The sequence below is a fragment of the Anoplophora glabripennis genome, unplaced genomic scaffold, assembly GCF_000390285.2.
Source record: "Anoplophora glabripennis isolate ALB-LARVAE unplaced genomic scaffold, Agla_2.0 scaffold902, whole genome shotgun sequence".
Lineage (NCBI taxonomy): Eukaryota > Metazoa > Arthropoda > Insecta > Coleoptera > Cerambycidae > Anoplophora > Anoplophora glabripennis.
In genome coordinates, this window is record NW_019417095.1 from 113,322 (window position 1) to 127,415 (window position 14,094).

The window sequence follows — 14,094 nt, forward strand, 5'->3', positions numbered from 1 at the left end:
TTAAAATAAGAAAGTTAATGTCGCCTTCCAGTATAATCAGAAGTGCCATAAAATTCTAAATGTTTTGGCTGCCTTTGCTAGGTTGCCAAATTTTTAGATTTAACGGCTCAGTACTTTCCGAGATATCGATAGTGGCTATTCCTAGTGGGACACCCTATATGTAATTGTAGTGTATATGTACTTATAGTAGGATCATATTCGATGCAAAGTAATAAATCATTGCCTGTCAAGGGATCCAATGTCATACACTTTTAAGGGTTTTAGAAATTGAATAATTTCTTTATATATTATGAAGGGACGAAGGGATCAGTTCACGTCTGGCGCCCTTGTTCCTACAAAAATTCCTTTATTCTCATAAACTATTTATTTTAAATGTAATTTATTATAAATCCAATTTGTTTTTTAATTTCCACATATGTACTACAATTTACTCTAAATTAAAGTTCTTTGTTTGTTTAAAGTTTTTTTTGTTCTTATGCTGTGACCGATGTACCTGGTCGCCGCCAATTACAGACTTGCCCTTGTCCTCAGGCTATTAGATTCCGTAAATGCACTAGATCTAGTGGACTTAGCTGCTTCTGAAGTTTTTTGAAGTGGAACGTCTACTTTGTACAAAGGACATTACGAGAAATTGTTGAAGCATAAAGTATACAGTCACTAACTTGTAATAAATTTGGTATGTTTCAAACAATATTTTTTTTAAACGACAGATTTTTTGTGCATTTTTGAAGGAATAAAGTAAAGTCATCATCACTAAATTCCGCAAACATTTATTCCTAAGCCTTTACAAAATACAGATAGTTAGGGATTATTCTTTGCAATTCTTGCGTAATTTTAAAAAATTATTCAATTAATTTGGTACTTTAGAAAAAAATTTACAGTTGTTTATGGAAATGTACACATCACAAACTTCATATCACTTATAACCTCAACAGAACGTTTTATCTACATGCAATAATATATTCTGAAAATTAAACTTAAAAAAGTCTAAAGTTTCAAGCAAATTTTATCCTTACACTTCTTTCCGAACGTTGCAGTGTACTGGAGACGCTTATTGCGGAAGCACCCTGTACAGTTTGCAAAAATATCTGCCTCATTTTAAGTGTCTTCTATGAGACGTGTACATTTATTTTATATATTTTTAAAGTCTGCTCTCTAATAATAACAAAAAAGTACTATGAAGCTAAAAAAAGTAAATACTAACGACTATTCAAATATTGCACAAATTGAAAAAAAAAACAGTTGTCAACATGACGAATTAACTCGTAACACACTGTTTAATATTTAATAACAGTTACAATAATTAAATAATGATCATTACTAGCTACAATGGTAAAATGAAATTTTATAAAATGATTAAGAAAAATAAATTATAAATTAGTTACCTCAACCAATGAATTTAACTAAGTCAAACATCGTCAAATATACCCCTAGGAGGAACACCTACTCTAGTTCTATAATTATTGTTTAGCTGATAACTATCCGAAAATCTAGGTTCCAATTCATTAGAGCTGTCGTATCTTTCATTAAATCCGGTGCTGGCGCCGAATCGAGCATCGATATCGTCGTCGGGCGGGAAACGAGTATCGATGTCATCGTTCGAAAACTTCGTGCCGTTATAGGATTCCAACCCGTGAGAATCTCTTAGGACCGATCTAGTGTTCTCTGAACTGTCCAGTTGTTGCATGGGCCTTACTGCAAATAAATAACGATTGTTTAAGATGAAACCTAAAAATGTGAAGAAAAGATTACGAATGTACGACTTACTTGTGTCTGTACTGCTTCTTTGTCTATATCGGCCCATATTTGGATACCGATCTTGCAAGTCCTTTCTCCTGCTAGTAGATTCCTCGGCACGTTGCCTCTTGCGTTTTTCTAAAATTTACAAAACAAGAATTTGAGCCAGTTTGTTTTTACAAACTCTTTAAAAAATACTATTTTTATTTTACATCTAAAATAATATAGCTCAGTATATGACGGTTTTTAGGTCCCAATTCTTGACACAGTATTGATAATTTTTTGTCAATTATCGTAGATGTAATAATAACCGAGTTATCACTCTCTAAAGGTGATTGTTTTTTTTTCAGAAAGTAAAATGGAACCATTTACCGTAAAATAATGGTGAAAGAACTAATTTTTCGAAGAAAATGAATATAAACTTTTTTAAAGGGCTTGGAAAGACCTTTAAAATGCTTTTTGAAAAAATTATGAAAATAAAATGGTCATCTCATTTTTTCGGAGAAAAAATCGACAATAAAATCTGGCTGAACCATAAAAATAGAAACTAAGCATAATCCATGTACAGTTGACTTTATTTAGGTACTAATAAATAGGCTCTGCAAGTTTGACAGGTTTAGAATGCCTAAATTTAAAAAAAAGTTTGAAATTATGAAAAATTTTTTTTTTATTTTTAAAAATTTCCTTTTTTTAGAAATTCAAAAACTAAACAAGATACGTGAAAAATGCAAGAGTTCAAAATTAAAGTTCTTTTTTTAAAATATTTTTGCTCTCTTTCAATTTTTCTGTAGAGCAAAAATTAAGTGAGATATTATGTTTTTTAGTTTGAATTTGCGTGTAAGGACCACCTTCTTTGAACCCTTAAAACCTAAAAATCTCGAAAACGAAGAGTTCAAAACCCTTCAACTATAAAGGTTAAACTGTAACTCTTGCAATTCCCTGCAAATTGCTTTTTGGAGCAATGAAAAATATTATTGTATTATTCAATGAAAATTGTCCGATTGTGTAAATGGCTTAATTTCCAATAGTTTCCGAGACGTAATATACGCACAAACACACACACACATATGTCCAAACAGAGGAAGTCGACAGTGATGATAGTTCTTTAGATGATCTGTAAATTTTTGATAATAAAGTATAACTGTATAATACACAAATAATTTTTCCCTTTCCACTAATTACGTAATTTAAGTTTCAAGTTTTAAGTAATCTCGTTGAATTTAGTAATGTATCGTTGAGTGTTTTGAAGGGGTTGAAATGCTGCCATAAATCAAAAATTCTATTGACATAACATTTAAATCTATGGTTTTTACATTTTTTGCAAGGGGTAGTTTTCATCCCCTAGAAACAATAGGCACACATTATGGATATGTAACTTTTGTAAAGGAGGGTCAAATGAGCTTACTCACCAATTATCATGAAAATCGGTGCGCGTGTCAAAAATTCGGAGGTAATACCCTATTTTTACCGTTGTATACTGGACTAATAGTAATATCTTTTAAGCTGCACAGAAAGTTCCAGTCTTTATTTAATATTAAGAATTTTCTAATGTCCGACAATAAAACAACTAAATAATAAAAGACCTTTCTGGAGTAGGTCGTACAAACCCCTGCTCCCCCCTAGCTACGCCCATGAGAATAAATGTAGTTGTTTCCCACAGCATCATTAGTTATACAGTTTATTTTGTTTAGTGTGAAACCAATCATGTTTTTTCATAATAACGACAGATTAGTAGGTACAAAGTGATGTTATGTGCCAGTAGGCATTGTGTGGCAATGACATACTTTGTAGGTTATATCTCACCAACTATTGTATTTGTTGTTTATATCATTATCAAAATGTTTATATGCTTCTGAAAGTGATATCACGAAACGTACCTCTTTTAATTAGATCTCTCCCTTCTTCAACTAAATCTGTAGTCATTTCGTCATCGTCGATAAACTGATGAAAACCTATCATCGACAAAAACCTAGATCCTAGACTAAAATAGGTGGCTAAACAAAATACTAATATGGCCATCGGAAAATAAATATTAAAGCCGTGAGAAATTATACCTATGACATCCATATGTCCCATTATCTGAAAATTTCAAGAACATTACAAAAAATTCTACACTAGATTATCGATAACCGATTACCTGTGTGTAGGAAGTTTCCATTACTTGGCTCTTTATCACGTGGCTGTCCATGTGAATGAGGCCGAGGAAATTTAAGCACAGCGGCGGTGTGAGTCTACTCAACATCATCCCGGAGAATATTAAGCTGTATTCATTGGTTTGGTGATGTGGTGCTAGGTAATACAAGTTTAACACCCTTATTTTAAGTACCGTGGAGTAGGCGCAGTAGCACAGGTATAGGATAACTGCCGTCGAAAGCAACTGAAGCAAAATTTTATTGTTACTATTTTCTATTTCGAGTTTATTAGCTTTACTCTCACCTCGATAGTAAAATAATCGTAATTCTTTTTTGCTACGTTGACAATAACGGCGAATATAGACAGCGGCGGGTATACGTTGAAAAATGTCACTTCCGACCATACCACACAAACGGAGAATACACCAGCGAGAACCGCTAACATTTTCTGTGTATAACCGTAAAGGACACACTTCCAGTACCATTCTGAAAAGGCAGTTTGATATACTGTATGTTTTGAAAGAAAGTGCTTCCGATTTATGCTTATGATTTGTATTTTTTGAAAAACAAATCCAAAAATATCATGATTGTTGCCTTGAAGCAGTGGAGTACTATTTTAATTTGAAAATGCCACCGATACCCTTTATCGCCGCCACTGGAGCATCTAAATTTTAGGAAAAGGCCTCAGATTTTGGACAATGTTTACATAAATACATGTCCCCCATGTCAAATTATTTCACTTACTAGTTTCTAAATTATTTTAAAAAATTAAAAATATTTTTTCAAGTACACCCTGTATCTTTTTAACGAAGCGTTCTAGATAAAAACTTTATATAAAAGACCCCTTAAAATTAATCAAAGAATACGAGGTTCATTTTTGGTCAACGTTTGTGAATCACCCTGTATATTAATTGTGACAAACACATAATTCATTTGAAGAATTAATTGTAATTTTATTACTGCTTCGCAATCTTTTACTAATCACTTTAGGTAGTTTATAACTACTTTAAGGTAATAAAAATATGTTACTTGTATGAGACGTTTGCGTTTATACAACGTTATCGAGATTCTCAAATAAAAGGTTCTAAGTTTCTCTAATAATTGTTATCATTGCATTTTACATCAAGATGTACGTATTAAAATGTTGACACATCTTATTTCGACACTAAAAATCTGTTACAGTTTCATACGCAGATTATTAAATTAACATAATAACAGAGTAAACAATATGAATATGAATCTTATCAGATTCAACAGAAAAAAATTGGTTAATTTCGTCTCCCAATATGGAGAATTACACTGCGTTTTGTTTAGATACAATTAATTTTTAACAATTAAGTTATTATCAACTATTTCGTATATACCAGCAATTTTTGTATTGATCGCTAATATTAGTTGAACGTTAAAAATTTGCGATACCTTTTGAATAAAGATTGTGTTTTCGTAACACACCAGAATATCAATATCTTACCTACTGTGGATGTGTACACAAATCTTGTAAACCAATTTCGCTCCCTGTGGAAAGTTCTCATAAACCTTTTATCGCTGCTAATTTGATTTTTAAGAACATCCTCCAACTCGAAAATGCGTTTCACCATAATATTCCATTGCGTTTCAGTTCTCTGAAGAACTTGCAATGACTTAATAGTCTAAAATAAACAAGAAAAAGTGAAAACTAGTTTCAGAGTAAAGAACGTATAGAATTATTATTCACACTTACTTGTTTATGCAGCCTGACTAGCGCTTTTTCCGATGGCAGGTCTGTCGGCGTATCGTCGGGCAACTGCCTACGATTCATCCTATCTCTTAACTCCGTCGGTACTTTTTGCAATATAGTTTCCAAGTGTTGATGCAGAACGTGACCTGGTCTTATAGCGAGAGATATAGCTTGTAGAGACTGCAAAAGAATTACAAGAATATATGTTTATTCAAATAAAACCAGTTACCTCTAAAACGTCATCCACAGTTTCTTCCGCTTCGCATTTATCCGAACTTAGTTTAGCTGCCTTGAAATAGGAGTGAGTTAACACATAACCGACATTCGAATTGTGCCACAATCTTCTAGGAACCTCCACAAGTGCATACCCCAACAATAACACTAACAGGAACAAACCCCAAGTATTACTAGCAGAGGAAGCGATAGCTTTCAACTTTGGCCTAAAATTCATTCATTCAATGTTCTGTAAACTATTATATTTAATATAGTTACCAATCCAAGTCTATTCCAGGTTTAAGAGCTAGATAAATAAGCAACACCCCGCAAATGAGCAAGTAAGATCCGTAATAAATAGCGTTGTCTATTAAAGCGGATTTTAGTTTTCCTTTTACAGAGAAATCACCCGCTTTTATGTAAGATTGCATCATTGGCATTATAAGCCTGAAAATTATAACTAATTAATTATATATAAATAAAGAACTAAATAACATTTTTCTCAATCGTAAAACTTGAAGTATATTACCAAGTCAAGCACTGGGTACTCCAATAAACGGTGCGCCATAGATTAGGAAAAACTCTCTTTGGTACATTACTCCAAGGTTCTTCACATCTAGGAATAGGACTTGCAAACGTTATATTTGGAGAAGTTACATTAGAGGTCGTTACATTTTCATGGTTTTCTTCTTGACATTGACGATACACAGTCTACAATGTGTTAAAATAAAAACACAAAAATTTTAATAATCAATCAATTATAATGAGATGAAATACATTTTAATATACTCACGGAAATAACATCGAGGGGTAAAGCGAATATGATTAAGAAACTACAGTACCAAGCTAACAATACAATTAACGTAACGAAGATGCGATGTCTGAACCAGTTTCCATAGCGATACAATACTGTAGAAGCTAGTATGAAAGAAACCAAAATTTTCGAAACCAGAGGTGCGTAACTCATGTTTACCACAAAATGTTTCACTCAACGTTCATTTATCAATATTAACTTGTTCTCTTGCTTTTTCTGCTTCTTGTTGCATTTTCTCTAGTTTCTGCAAAGTAAAACTTTTGAGGGGAATCAGACGAGGTTTACACAGTACAAGTTCAGGTACATCTTCGATCATAATCTGTCCATTTTTCTTCAAAATTGGTTTTAAATCAGTATTAGTGTTAGACATCACTGATATTTTTAAATGTACATCTTTCAATCACATGACAATTTTTTTCTTTTAAATAAATAATCAACGTGTTTTTTTGCCAAGAGTATTTAGATTAGTATCTCATCATCACACAACCATTAACCAACAACGAACAAACTTATGACAAATGACAAATATGATATGACGTTTGACGTGAATTGACGTAAACGTAAATATCCAAAAGTATGCGTGCGTTCCGTAATTGCCTCAGTAAAACGTAATAAAATTTTTATTGAGGAGTTGGGGTTGGCGGCCGTGCTATGTGGTGTAGTGTAGGTGTAGACATAAGAGTATACTCTTATTAGAGATGGGCTAAACTGCTCTTTTTGCGGAGCAGTGACACCTGCTACTGCTCCGGCAACAGAGCAGTGACAAATAGCTGCGATTTTTCGGAACAGCTCCTGGTAGCGCGCGCATACATTCCTACCGTGATATGTTCCCTTATTTTCGCGTCAAAGTTCATAAATCGACACCTGTCGTGCTTAATAGCGGCTAGCGTTAGGGAATAGGGATACTTTCGTCATGCGCTGTTTTTCAAGCATGTGCCAATTTTCGTAGATTTAGCTCAATTTGTTATTTCGCTTTTGCATTATTTATTTGAATTTGATATAGCGTTATCTGTTATTTTGTCCTAAGTTATTACTGATAAATTTTTATTACAAATAAAATTGGACATGGATAAACGAAGAAAATCTTTCCTGTGGAATTTATTTTTACCAACGCATGAAAGTAAAGCTTGTTGTAATATATGCAAGCAAAATATTTGTTATAAATCTTCAATCACCAATTTAAAAAGACACATAGAACGACGACATCCTACAGTGAGTACAGTGCCAGATATTCCGTTGCGAGTGCAACAAAAACAAATGAAGAACAGTCGCATGTTTTTTGCTTAGTCTAAGTTTTAAGTGATTTTGTAAACAAAACTTTTAAAATATTTGTAGAGCAGCAACCAGCAATACACACATTGCTCTAGTCGCTGAAATACAATGTCTTTAAATCAAACGCGACTGTATTATATGTTTAGTGTGTGACACTGTGACTAATTCAAAATTCAAGCACAGTTCGTAACGGCTGAGCGAGAGTCTGCTCTGCTGTGGCCGGCACGCCTGAGCTATGTCTCTGGCGCTAGTAAATTGCACTTTGCAGTAAACGCTCCGAAAAATCACTGCTTCTTTTGTCGCAGCGGAACAGTCAGCTCCAGTGACAACTGCGGAACAGTGCCAAAGTAGCAGACAGTGAAAGAGCAACACATCTCTAACTCTTATTGGTGTAGGTTTTTGATCGAACAGGAATAGGAATACTTACCGTGAATGTTTTGGGGGTATTTATAGGTTAGAAAAAGGAGAAAAGGGAAAATTAAATTAACTAATGTGTCATGTAAACAGCATATTTGGTAATTTGAAGAGTTACATCTAAACTCTAATTAAATGGATGTATCAGTGCACAAAACATATAATGTATATATAATATCAGTGTAAAAAGTACAGCAACATCTAACAAATGTTTCACAAATTTGATAATATTTTGATTTGTTTTGATTACTAGTAATGGATTCGGAAGTACACACTTCGGATTCAAATAGTAAAAGGTTCAATGTAGAAGATTTAAACATTGAAATTCTTCCTGTCATTTACGAAATTATTAGAAGGTTTGCAATATGAACATTTAATAAAAATATGTCAAATTATATAATTCATAAAATTTTAGTGTTGAAAAAGACAACCATCACGATAACGCAGTGAAAACACGAGATTCTCAAGACTGTTCCCAAAAAGTTTTGGAGCTACAGAAGAGACTAGATCAAGCTCGAGCCGAGGTAATAAAATATCTGCGGTTAAGATAATTCTGTAAATTGCAAATGTTATTTGTGGCACTACAGAAATCTTTATAATTCTAATTTTAGATACGAATGCTTCCTGGTATCGACTACAGCAAAGAGCAGCAGCTTAATCACTTAGAAGCCCTGAAGACACAACTTCGATTGAAACAGGAATTACTACAAAAATACCGTTATATGTATCCGTTCGATATCCAAAAGCAATAAGGAGTACATCATGGTATTGCAATTCCTCATTCGTATTTTGGCCAACAACGAACACTTAGTGCAACGTCTCAGTGAATCGTATCCTATGCGAAAGGCTGCCCAGGTTATCGTCAGGGCCGTATTTTCAGGGAAAAACTTTATAGAAGAAAGGAAGTTGCACGAGAAGCTGACTCCGGAACAATTTCGAGCATTGATGAATGAAGTAGCAGCTAATTTTCAGAACAAGATTAAACAAGCGCACGAGAGTATTAAAGGGAAAATGAAATAATAGTAGTATATAATTAAACTGAAATATATTGGGCTATTTTAGTAATAAATGGATATTTAATTTCACTGGATATTTTCATGATAGAATCTGAAACTTAACAGATACTAATAGAGAGGTTGTAAGTAGTACATATTTGTATGTATTATTTTCTTTAAAAAAAAATCATTTCTAAGAATTTGTTTTTGATTTGTCGTTATTAAGTAATAAAATATAAAGGAAATGTTTTTTTTTATCTTAAACAGTTAAGAGTCATCGACTCGGAGTAGATTTCTTAAGGTTCCAGACTAGATACAAGGCAACTCGGTCTTGCCCATTTGCATACCCCGCTCACCGCAAGTCGCATAGGAAAAGTATTGAGGATGTACCGATTTCCGTTATGTCTTCCATTTCTCCTTGTCAGGTGTCTCGTAGTTTAATCGTATCTGAACGTAAGCATTTATGTAAAATTTATTTCAATGGAGAATTAGACATAGAAAACTACTATAGGCGGGGATCTCATTAATATAATTATAATATAAATGGTCGATTAGCTCCTAACGTAAGACACAAACGTTTTAGGGTTTTTTTAAATCTATTACAATAATAAAAAATTAAGTAGACAGTTCTTTAATGGAACACCCTGTTTATTATTCCGCATTTCAATTCTCGAAATTCTAAATAAAATTCATATAGCACATCATATACTTAAACTCAACAGTTTTCATGGTTTCAACATGATGGGGCTGCTCCACGTGTTGGAAGTGTGGTACAGGCATATCTAGATGATACTTTTCCTGATAAATGAATTGGATGCAGAGAAGCAACTGAATGGCCAGCTTGGTCTCTCGATATGACCCTGTTTGACTTTACTTTGTGGGGTCATATAGAAAATGTAGTCTATACAAAAATGAGCCTTAAAATATCGAAGAGATGCAGGAAAGGATAACGCATGAAATTTCCACAATTCTTCCCAACTCCCTTCACTACAAAATTTTATTCAGCGAATTCATTACTGTCGGGAGCACCTTATAAAGTAGAATTCTGGAAAAAATATTAATTTGTTGTTTATTAAGACTTGTTTTCTTTCTTTTTTTATTCTGACATAACTATCGTTTTCATAAAATTTAAAATATCGACCATTTAAACAACACTTTTGTTAGAAATTTCAAACTTCTGCTATATTAGTTCAGCGGAATTTTCTCAGATTTTTCCGAGTCCTAAAACTTTATAAGAAAATCCATGGACAGACTGTTTTGTCTCAACTTTTTCTTGTAATACATATACAGGGTGTTTATTAAGTACTTGTACAAACTTGAAAGGGTGGATCTTTGACTAATTTTAAGATAATAGTTATAATAATAATAATCTTTATTATTAGCCATTGGCTAGCACATATACAAATATACACAAAAGAACACAAACTTTAATACATTTACTTCTTCAACTAGCACACATATCTATACACCTATAAACTATACATCAATTTTTTGCCTTATATATATTCTGCATGCTTCTTTAAATTGTGATAGCTTATTTGCAGCCCTAATACTTTCAGGTAGTTCGTTATATTGTTTTAATCCTCTATAAAATAAGCTATTCTGACTAAAGTTGGTAGAAACCCTATTTAAATAAAAGTTGTTCCGTGTACGCGTATTATGCTCATGTATATCTCTGACAAATTTACAGTTTTGGAGAAGATGTTCAGGTACCAATTTATGCAGCATTTTATAAATAAATATCAAAGTGTTATATGTTATAGTTTGCCTCACACTTAAAATATTGGTTGCATTCAGCATATCACTTATCCTGGTATACTTATTACATCCTAAAATCATACGTAATATTTTATTCTGTTTTTTCTGTAGAGTGTCTAATTGGGTATTATTCATTAAAAACAATATCGTGGAACAGAAATATAAGTGTGGAGCAATGATTGTTTTGTAAATAGTGAACTTAGCCCAGCAACTTAGGTCTCGTGACATACGCCCTAATATATTACTTTTTTTGGCAAATTTACTTGTAATAAATTTGTAATGTTCTGAAAAGGACAAATTTTCATCAATTACACATCCCAAGTATTTAAAATGAACTACCCTTTCAATAATTTCATTATTAATTTTAACATTATTTGTTGTAACAGGTAATTTACTATTTTTGTTCTTTATAATCATCATTTTTGTTTTACTTATATTGAGTTTAAGAGAGTTGTTATTTAACCATTCCAATAAATTCTTAATTTCCTCATTTAACGTTTGAATTATTTCCTCTATCTTATCACCTATCATATATATTACAGTATCATCAGCAAATAATTGAATTTTACACTTTTTCACAGCCTCAATAATGTCATTTATGTACAGAATAAAAAGAGTAGGTCCCAACACAGTTCCTTGTGGTACACCATTGGTTGTCTTTATAGCACCTGAGACGTTACCATATTTAGTCACTTGGGCCCGATCAGTTAAGTACTCCTTAAACCATCTGAGAATGGGAGGTCCGAAGCCATATCTTTCCATCTTGTATAACAGTAATTGTCTGTCTATTGTCTCGAATGCACGCTTAAAGTCTAAGAATAGTACGCCAATAAAATGACGGTCCTCCAAAGCCCCTTTCCAGTTCAACAACACAGACTGTAAAGCGCTTTCACATGAATTTTTATGTCTAAACCCTGCTTGGTAGTCACTAAAAATATTATTTCCTTCCATATATTTTACTATTTGATCATTTACACATATTTCAAGAAGTTTTTCATAAGGTGGTACCATATTAATGGGTCTAAATTCTTCACATTTTATAGTGCCCTTAATTTTCTCAATTGGAATGACCATACTACTCTTCCAATTTCTTGGAAAACTTCCACTCTCTAAGCTGCTATTAACTAAGTTGAGAAATTTATCTCCAATCGTTTCAAATGCATTCTTTAATATTTGAACTGTTATGCCATCCACATTGCTTTCTTTATTTTTCATATTTTTAACTATTTTCCTTAAATCTGACATTTCTAATAGATCAAACTTATCCATTTTATATTCAACCTTTATATTGTTAACAATTTCATTTGGTGCCCTGTTTGGAATTATATTTTGTACAATTTCCTTAACACTGTCTAGAAAAAACATATTAAAATGTTCACTTATTTCCTTTCCTACGGATCTTTTCTTATTAAATATTATTTCAGATTTAGTTCCCTCACTTTCTTTTACACTAATTAGTTTTTTTAATGTTTTCCACATTTCTGATGGTTTATCTCTTAAATTGTCAATCTTTTCATTAAAATACTTACTCTTTGCATTTCGGATTATTGTTACAACAACGTTTCTTTGGTGTTTAAATTATTTCCAGTCGTCGTCATTCCCCGTCAGAACAGCCCTTCTATAAAGGCGATCTCTTTCTTTTATTTCATTGCTTATCTCTACATTCCACCAAATCTTATCTCCCCAAACTGGTTAAGTGTACATATGATATTATCTATCAAACAATCTGCTAAACTATTTATGTCCGTAGAATTTATTGGCCATGTCTTCTCCATTAATTTATGTTGGAACCCTTCTATATCCATAGTTTTGTAGTTTCTAATAACTTTCGTTACAAGTTTTTCCTTGTGTTTGTTTTTGAGATCAACTTCAATAATTGAGTGATCCGTAATTTTAGGAGTTAACAATACCTCATACTTAATGTTCTTTTGGTTTGTCAGAAGGAGATCAATTATTGTTGCTGATGTCTTCGTTATTCGCGTACACTGATCAATCAACTGGTAGAGGCCATGTGAGGCAATCAAGTCATTAAATTTACTAGCATAAAAGTGGTTACTTGCTAAATCTATATTGAAATCACCCAATACTAAAGTAACTGCATCCTGAGTTATATTTTCCAAAAAATCATCAAGTCTATAATAAGTTAATCAAGTCTATAATAAGTTAATATGAACATGCAGGGTTCATAGTTCAAAAGTAGTAAGGGATTTCCCGACTTTTCCAGGTTTTCTCTGACTTATAAAAAGAAACCAGGCCACTTGTACTTCATTTTTACATACTAATTGGTGTTTATGCATTAACCTTTTTCTCGACTGGACTCCATAATCTTTTTTATACTCAAAGAACCTATTGTAAAGGTTTCAAAACTACAAATAGTTTTCACTTTCAAGAACCCGGTTTTCACAAAATTTCCACTTGCAAACATCAAATTCCCTGACTCATGAATATTTTTAAAATATCCTGACTATTCCCTCTTTTTTATGAAGAATTCCCTGACTTTTCCGGCCGCTACGAACTCTGACAAAGGTCGCAAAGCTTGGTTCTTGATATAGATAGAGCATCCAAAAAAAAAATTTTTGTTTGGTATTTTGATTATATTTTTGTTTAATAACATGGCAATTTGACGGGATTCGGGGAAATGAGTATTGATGATGAGAAAACTCAAATATTTACTTAGTTTTGTGTTTAATGTAAGAGGGCGCCACATACAGTCTTGTAGCTGGATTTAAATAACCATAACTGTTTTGAGTCACACTGTATGTCATTTTTGACTAAACATACCTATTCTCCATTAAATTTTACATACATATGGTACTCTATTATTTGTCGCTGAAAGCAGTCGTTTTGTAAAAAAATATATTTAAGTTGAATCTGCGTTGGAATTTTTTAAGTTGAATCATTAAGTTTTTGAAAAACAAGTGAAAAAGAGTCATGTGCATTGTAAAATTTTTTGAAAATCACAGAAAAAGGTTATGATTAATTTTCGAGTTAACAAACCTAACTGTTACCAATGATAAGTATACCAGATCTGAAAAAATCGCT

General features: G+C 32.5%; 3 protein-coding genes across 3 annotated transcripts; 2 read left to right on the forward strand and 1 right to left on the reverse strand.

Moving 5' to 3' along the window:
- Positions 1-753: 753 nt before the first annotated feature.
- On the reverse strand, positions 754-6,766 carry LOC108914670 (LMBR1 domain-containing protein 2 homolog). Its single transcript, XM_018720520.1, has 11 exons — positions 6,593-6,766; positions 6,329-6,510; positions 6,079-6,246; positions 5,816-6,026; positions 5,590-5,766; positions 5,341-5,518; positions 4,174-4,355; positions 3,875-4,114; positions 3,615-3,816; positions 1,768-1,875; positions 754-1,695 (listed from the first exon to the last, which is right to left on the reverse strand). Exons 1-11 carry the CDS (start codon positions 6,764-6,766, stop codon positions 1,409-1,411), a joined length of 2,109 nt encoding a protein of 702 aa, XP_018576036.1. The 3' UTR covers positions 754-1,408.
- Positions 6,767-8,303: 1,537 nt separating this feature from the next.
- On the forward strand, positions 8,304-9,074 carry LOC108914659 (mediator of RNA polymerase II transcription subunit 9). The gene is made up of 3 exons (XM_018720505.1): positions 8,304-8,655; positions 8,715-8,823; positions 8,911-9,074. The coding sequence occupies exons 1-3, from the start codon at positions 8,555-8,557 to the stop codon at positions 9,049-9,051; spliced, it is 351 nt and encodes a 116-aa protein (XP_018576021.1). The 5' UTR covers positions 8,304-8,554; the 3' UTR covers positions 9,052-9,074.
- On the forward strand, positions 9,044-9,382 carry LOC108914660 (uncharacterized protein NCBP2-AS2 homolog). Its single transcript, XM_018720506.1, has one exon. It carries the CDS (start codon positions 9,062-9,064, stop codon positions 9,317-9,319), a length of 258 nt encoding a protein of 85 aa, XP_018576022.1. The 5' UTR covers positions 9,044-9,061; the 3' UTR covers positions 9,320-9,382.
- The last annotated feature ends 4,712 nt before the right edge of the window (positions 9,383-14,094 follow it).

What these genes read in the sequence shown, in the direction of transcription:
- LOC108914670 (XM_018720520.1), bottom strand. Translation starts at nt 6,766, where the DNA reads ATGAGTTACGCACCTCTGGTTTCGAAAATTTTGGTTTCTTTCATACTA. An exon ending in TGTGTACACATCCACAGTAG is followed by an intron (nt 4,356 to 5,340) that starts GTAAGATATTGA and finishes CTGCCTTTTCAG; the next exon opens with AATGGTACTGGAAGTGTGTC. An exon ending in TGGAAACTTCCTACACACAG is followed by an intron (nt 3,817 to 3,874) that starts GTAATCGGTTAT and finishes TGAAATTTTCAG; the next exon opens with ATAATGGGACATATGGATGT.
- LOC108914659 (XM_018720505.1), top strand. Translation starts at nt 8,555, where the DNA reads ATGGATTCGGAAGTACACACTTCGGATTCAAATAGTAAAAGGTTCAAT. An exon ending in ATTTACGAAATTATTAGAAG is followed by an intron (nt 8,656 to 8,714) that starts GTTTGCAATATG and finishes ATAAAATTTTAG; the next exon opens with TGTTGAAAAAGACAACCATC. An exon ending in TAGATCAAGCTCGAGCCGAG is followed by an intron (nt 8,824 to 8,910) that starts GTAATAAAATAT and finishes TTCTAATTTTAG; the next exon opens with ATACGAATGCTTCCTGGTAT.
- LOC108914660 (XM_018720506.1), top strand. Translation starts at nt 9,062, where the DNA reads ATGGTATTGCAATTCCTCATTCGTATTTTGGCCAACAACGAACACTTA.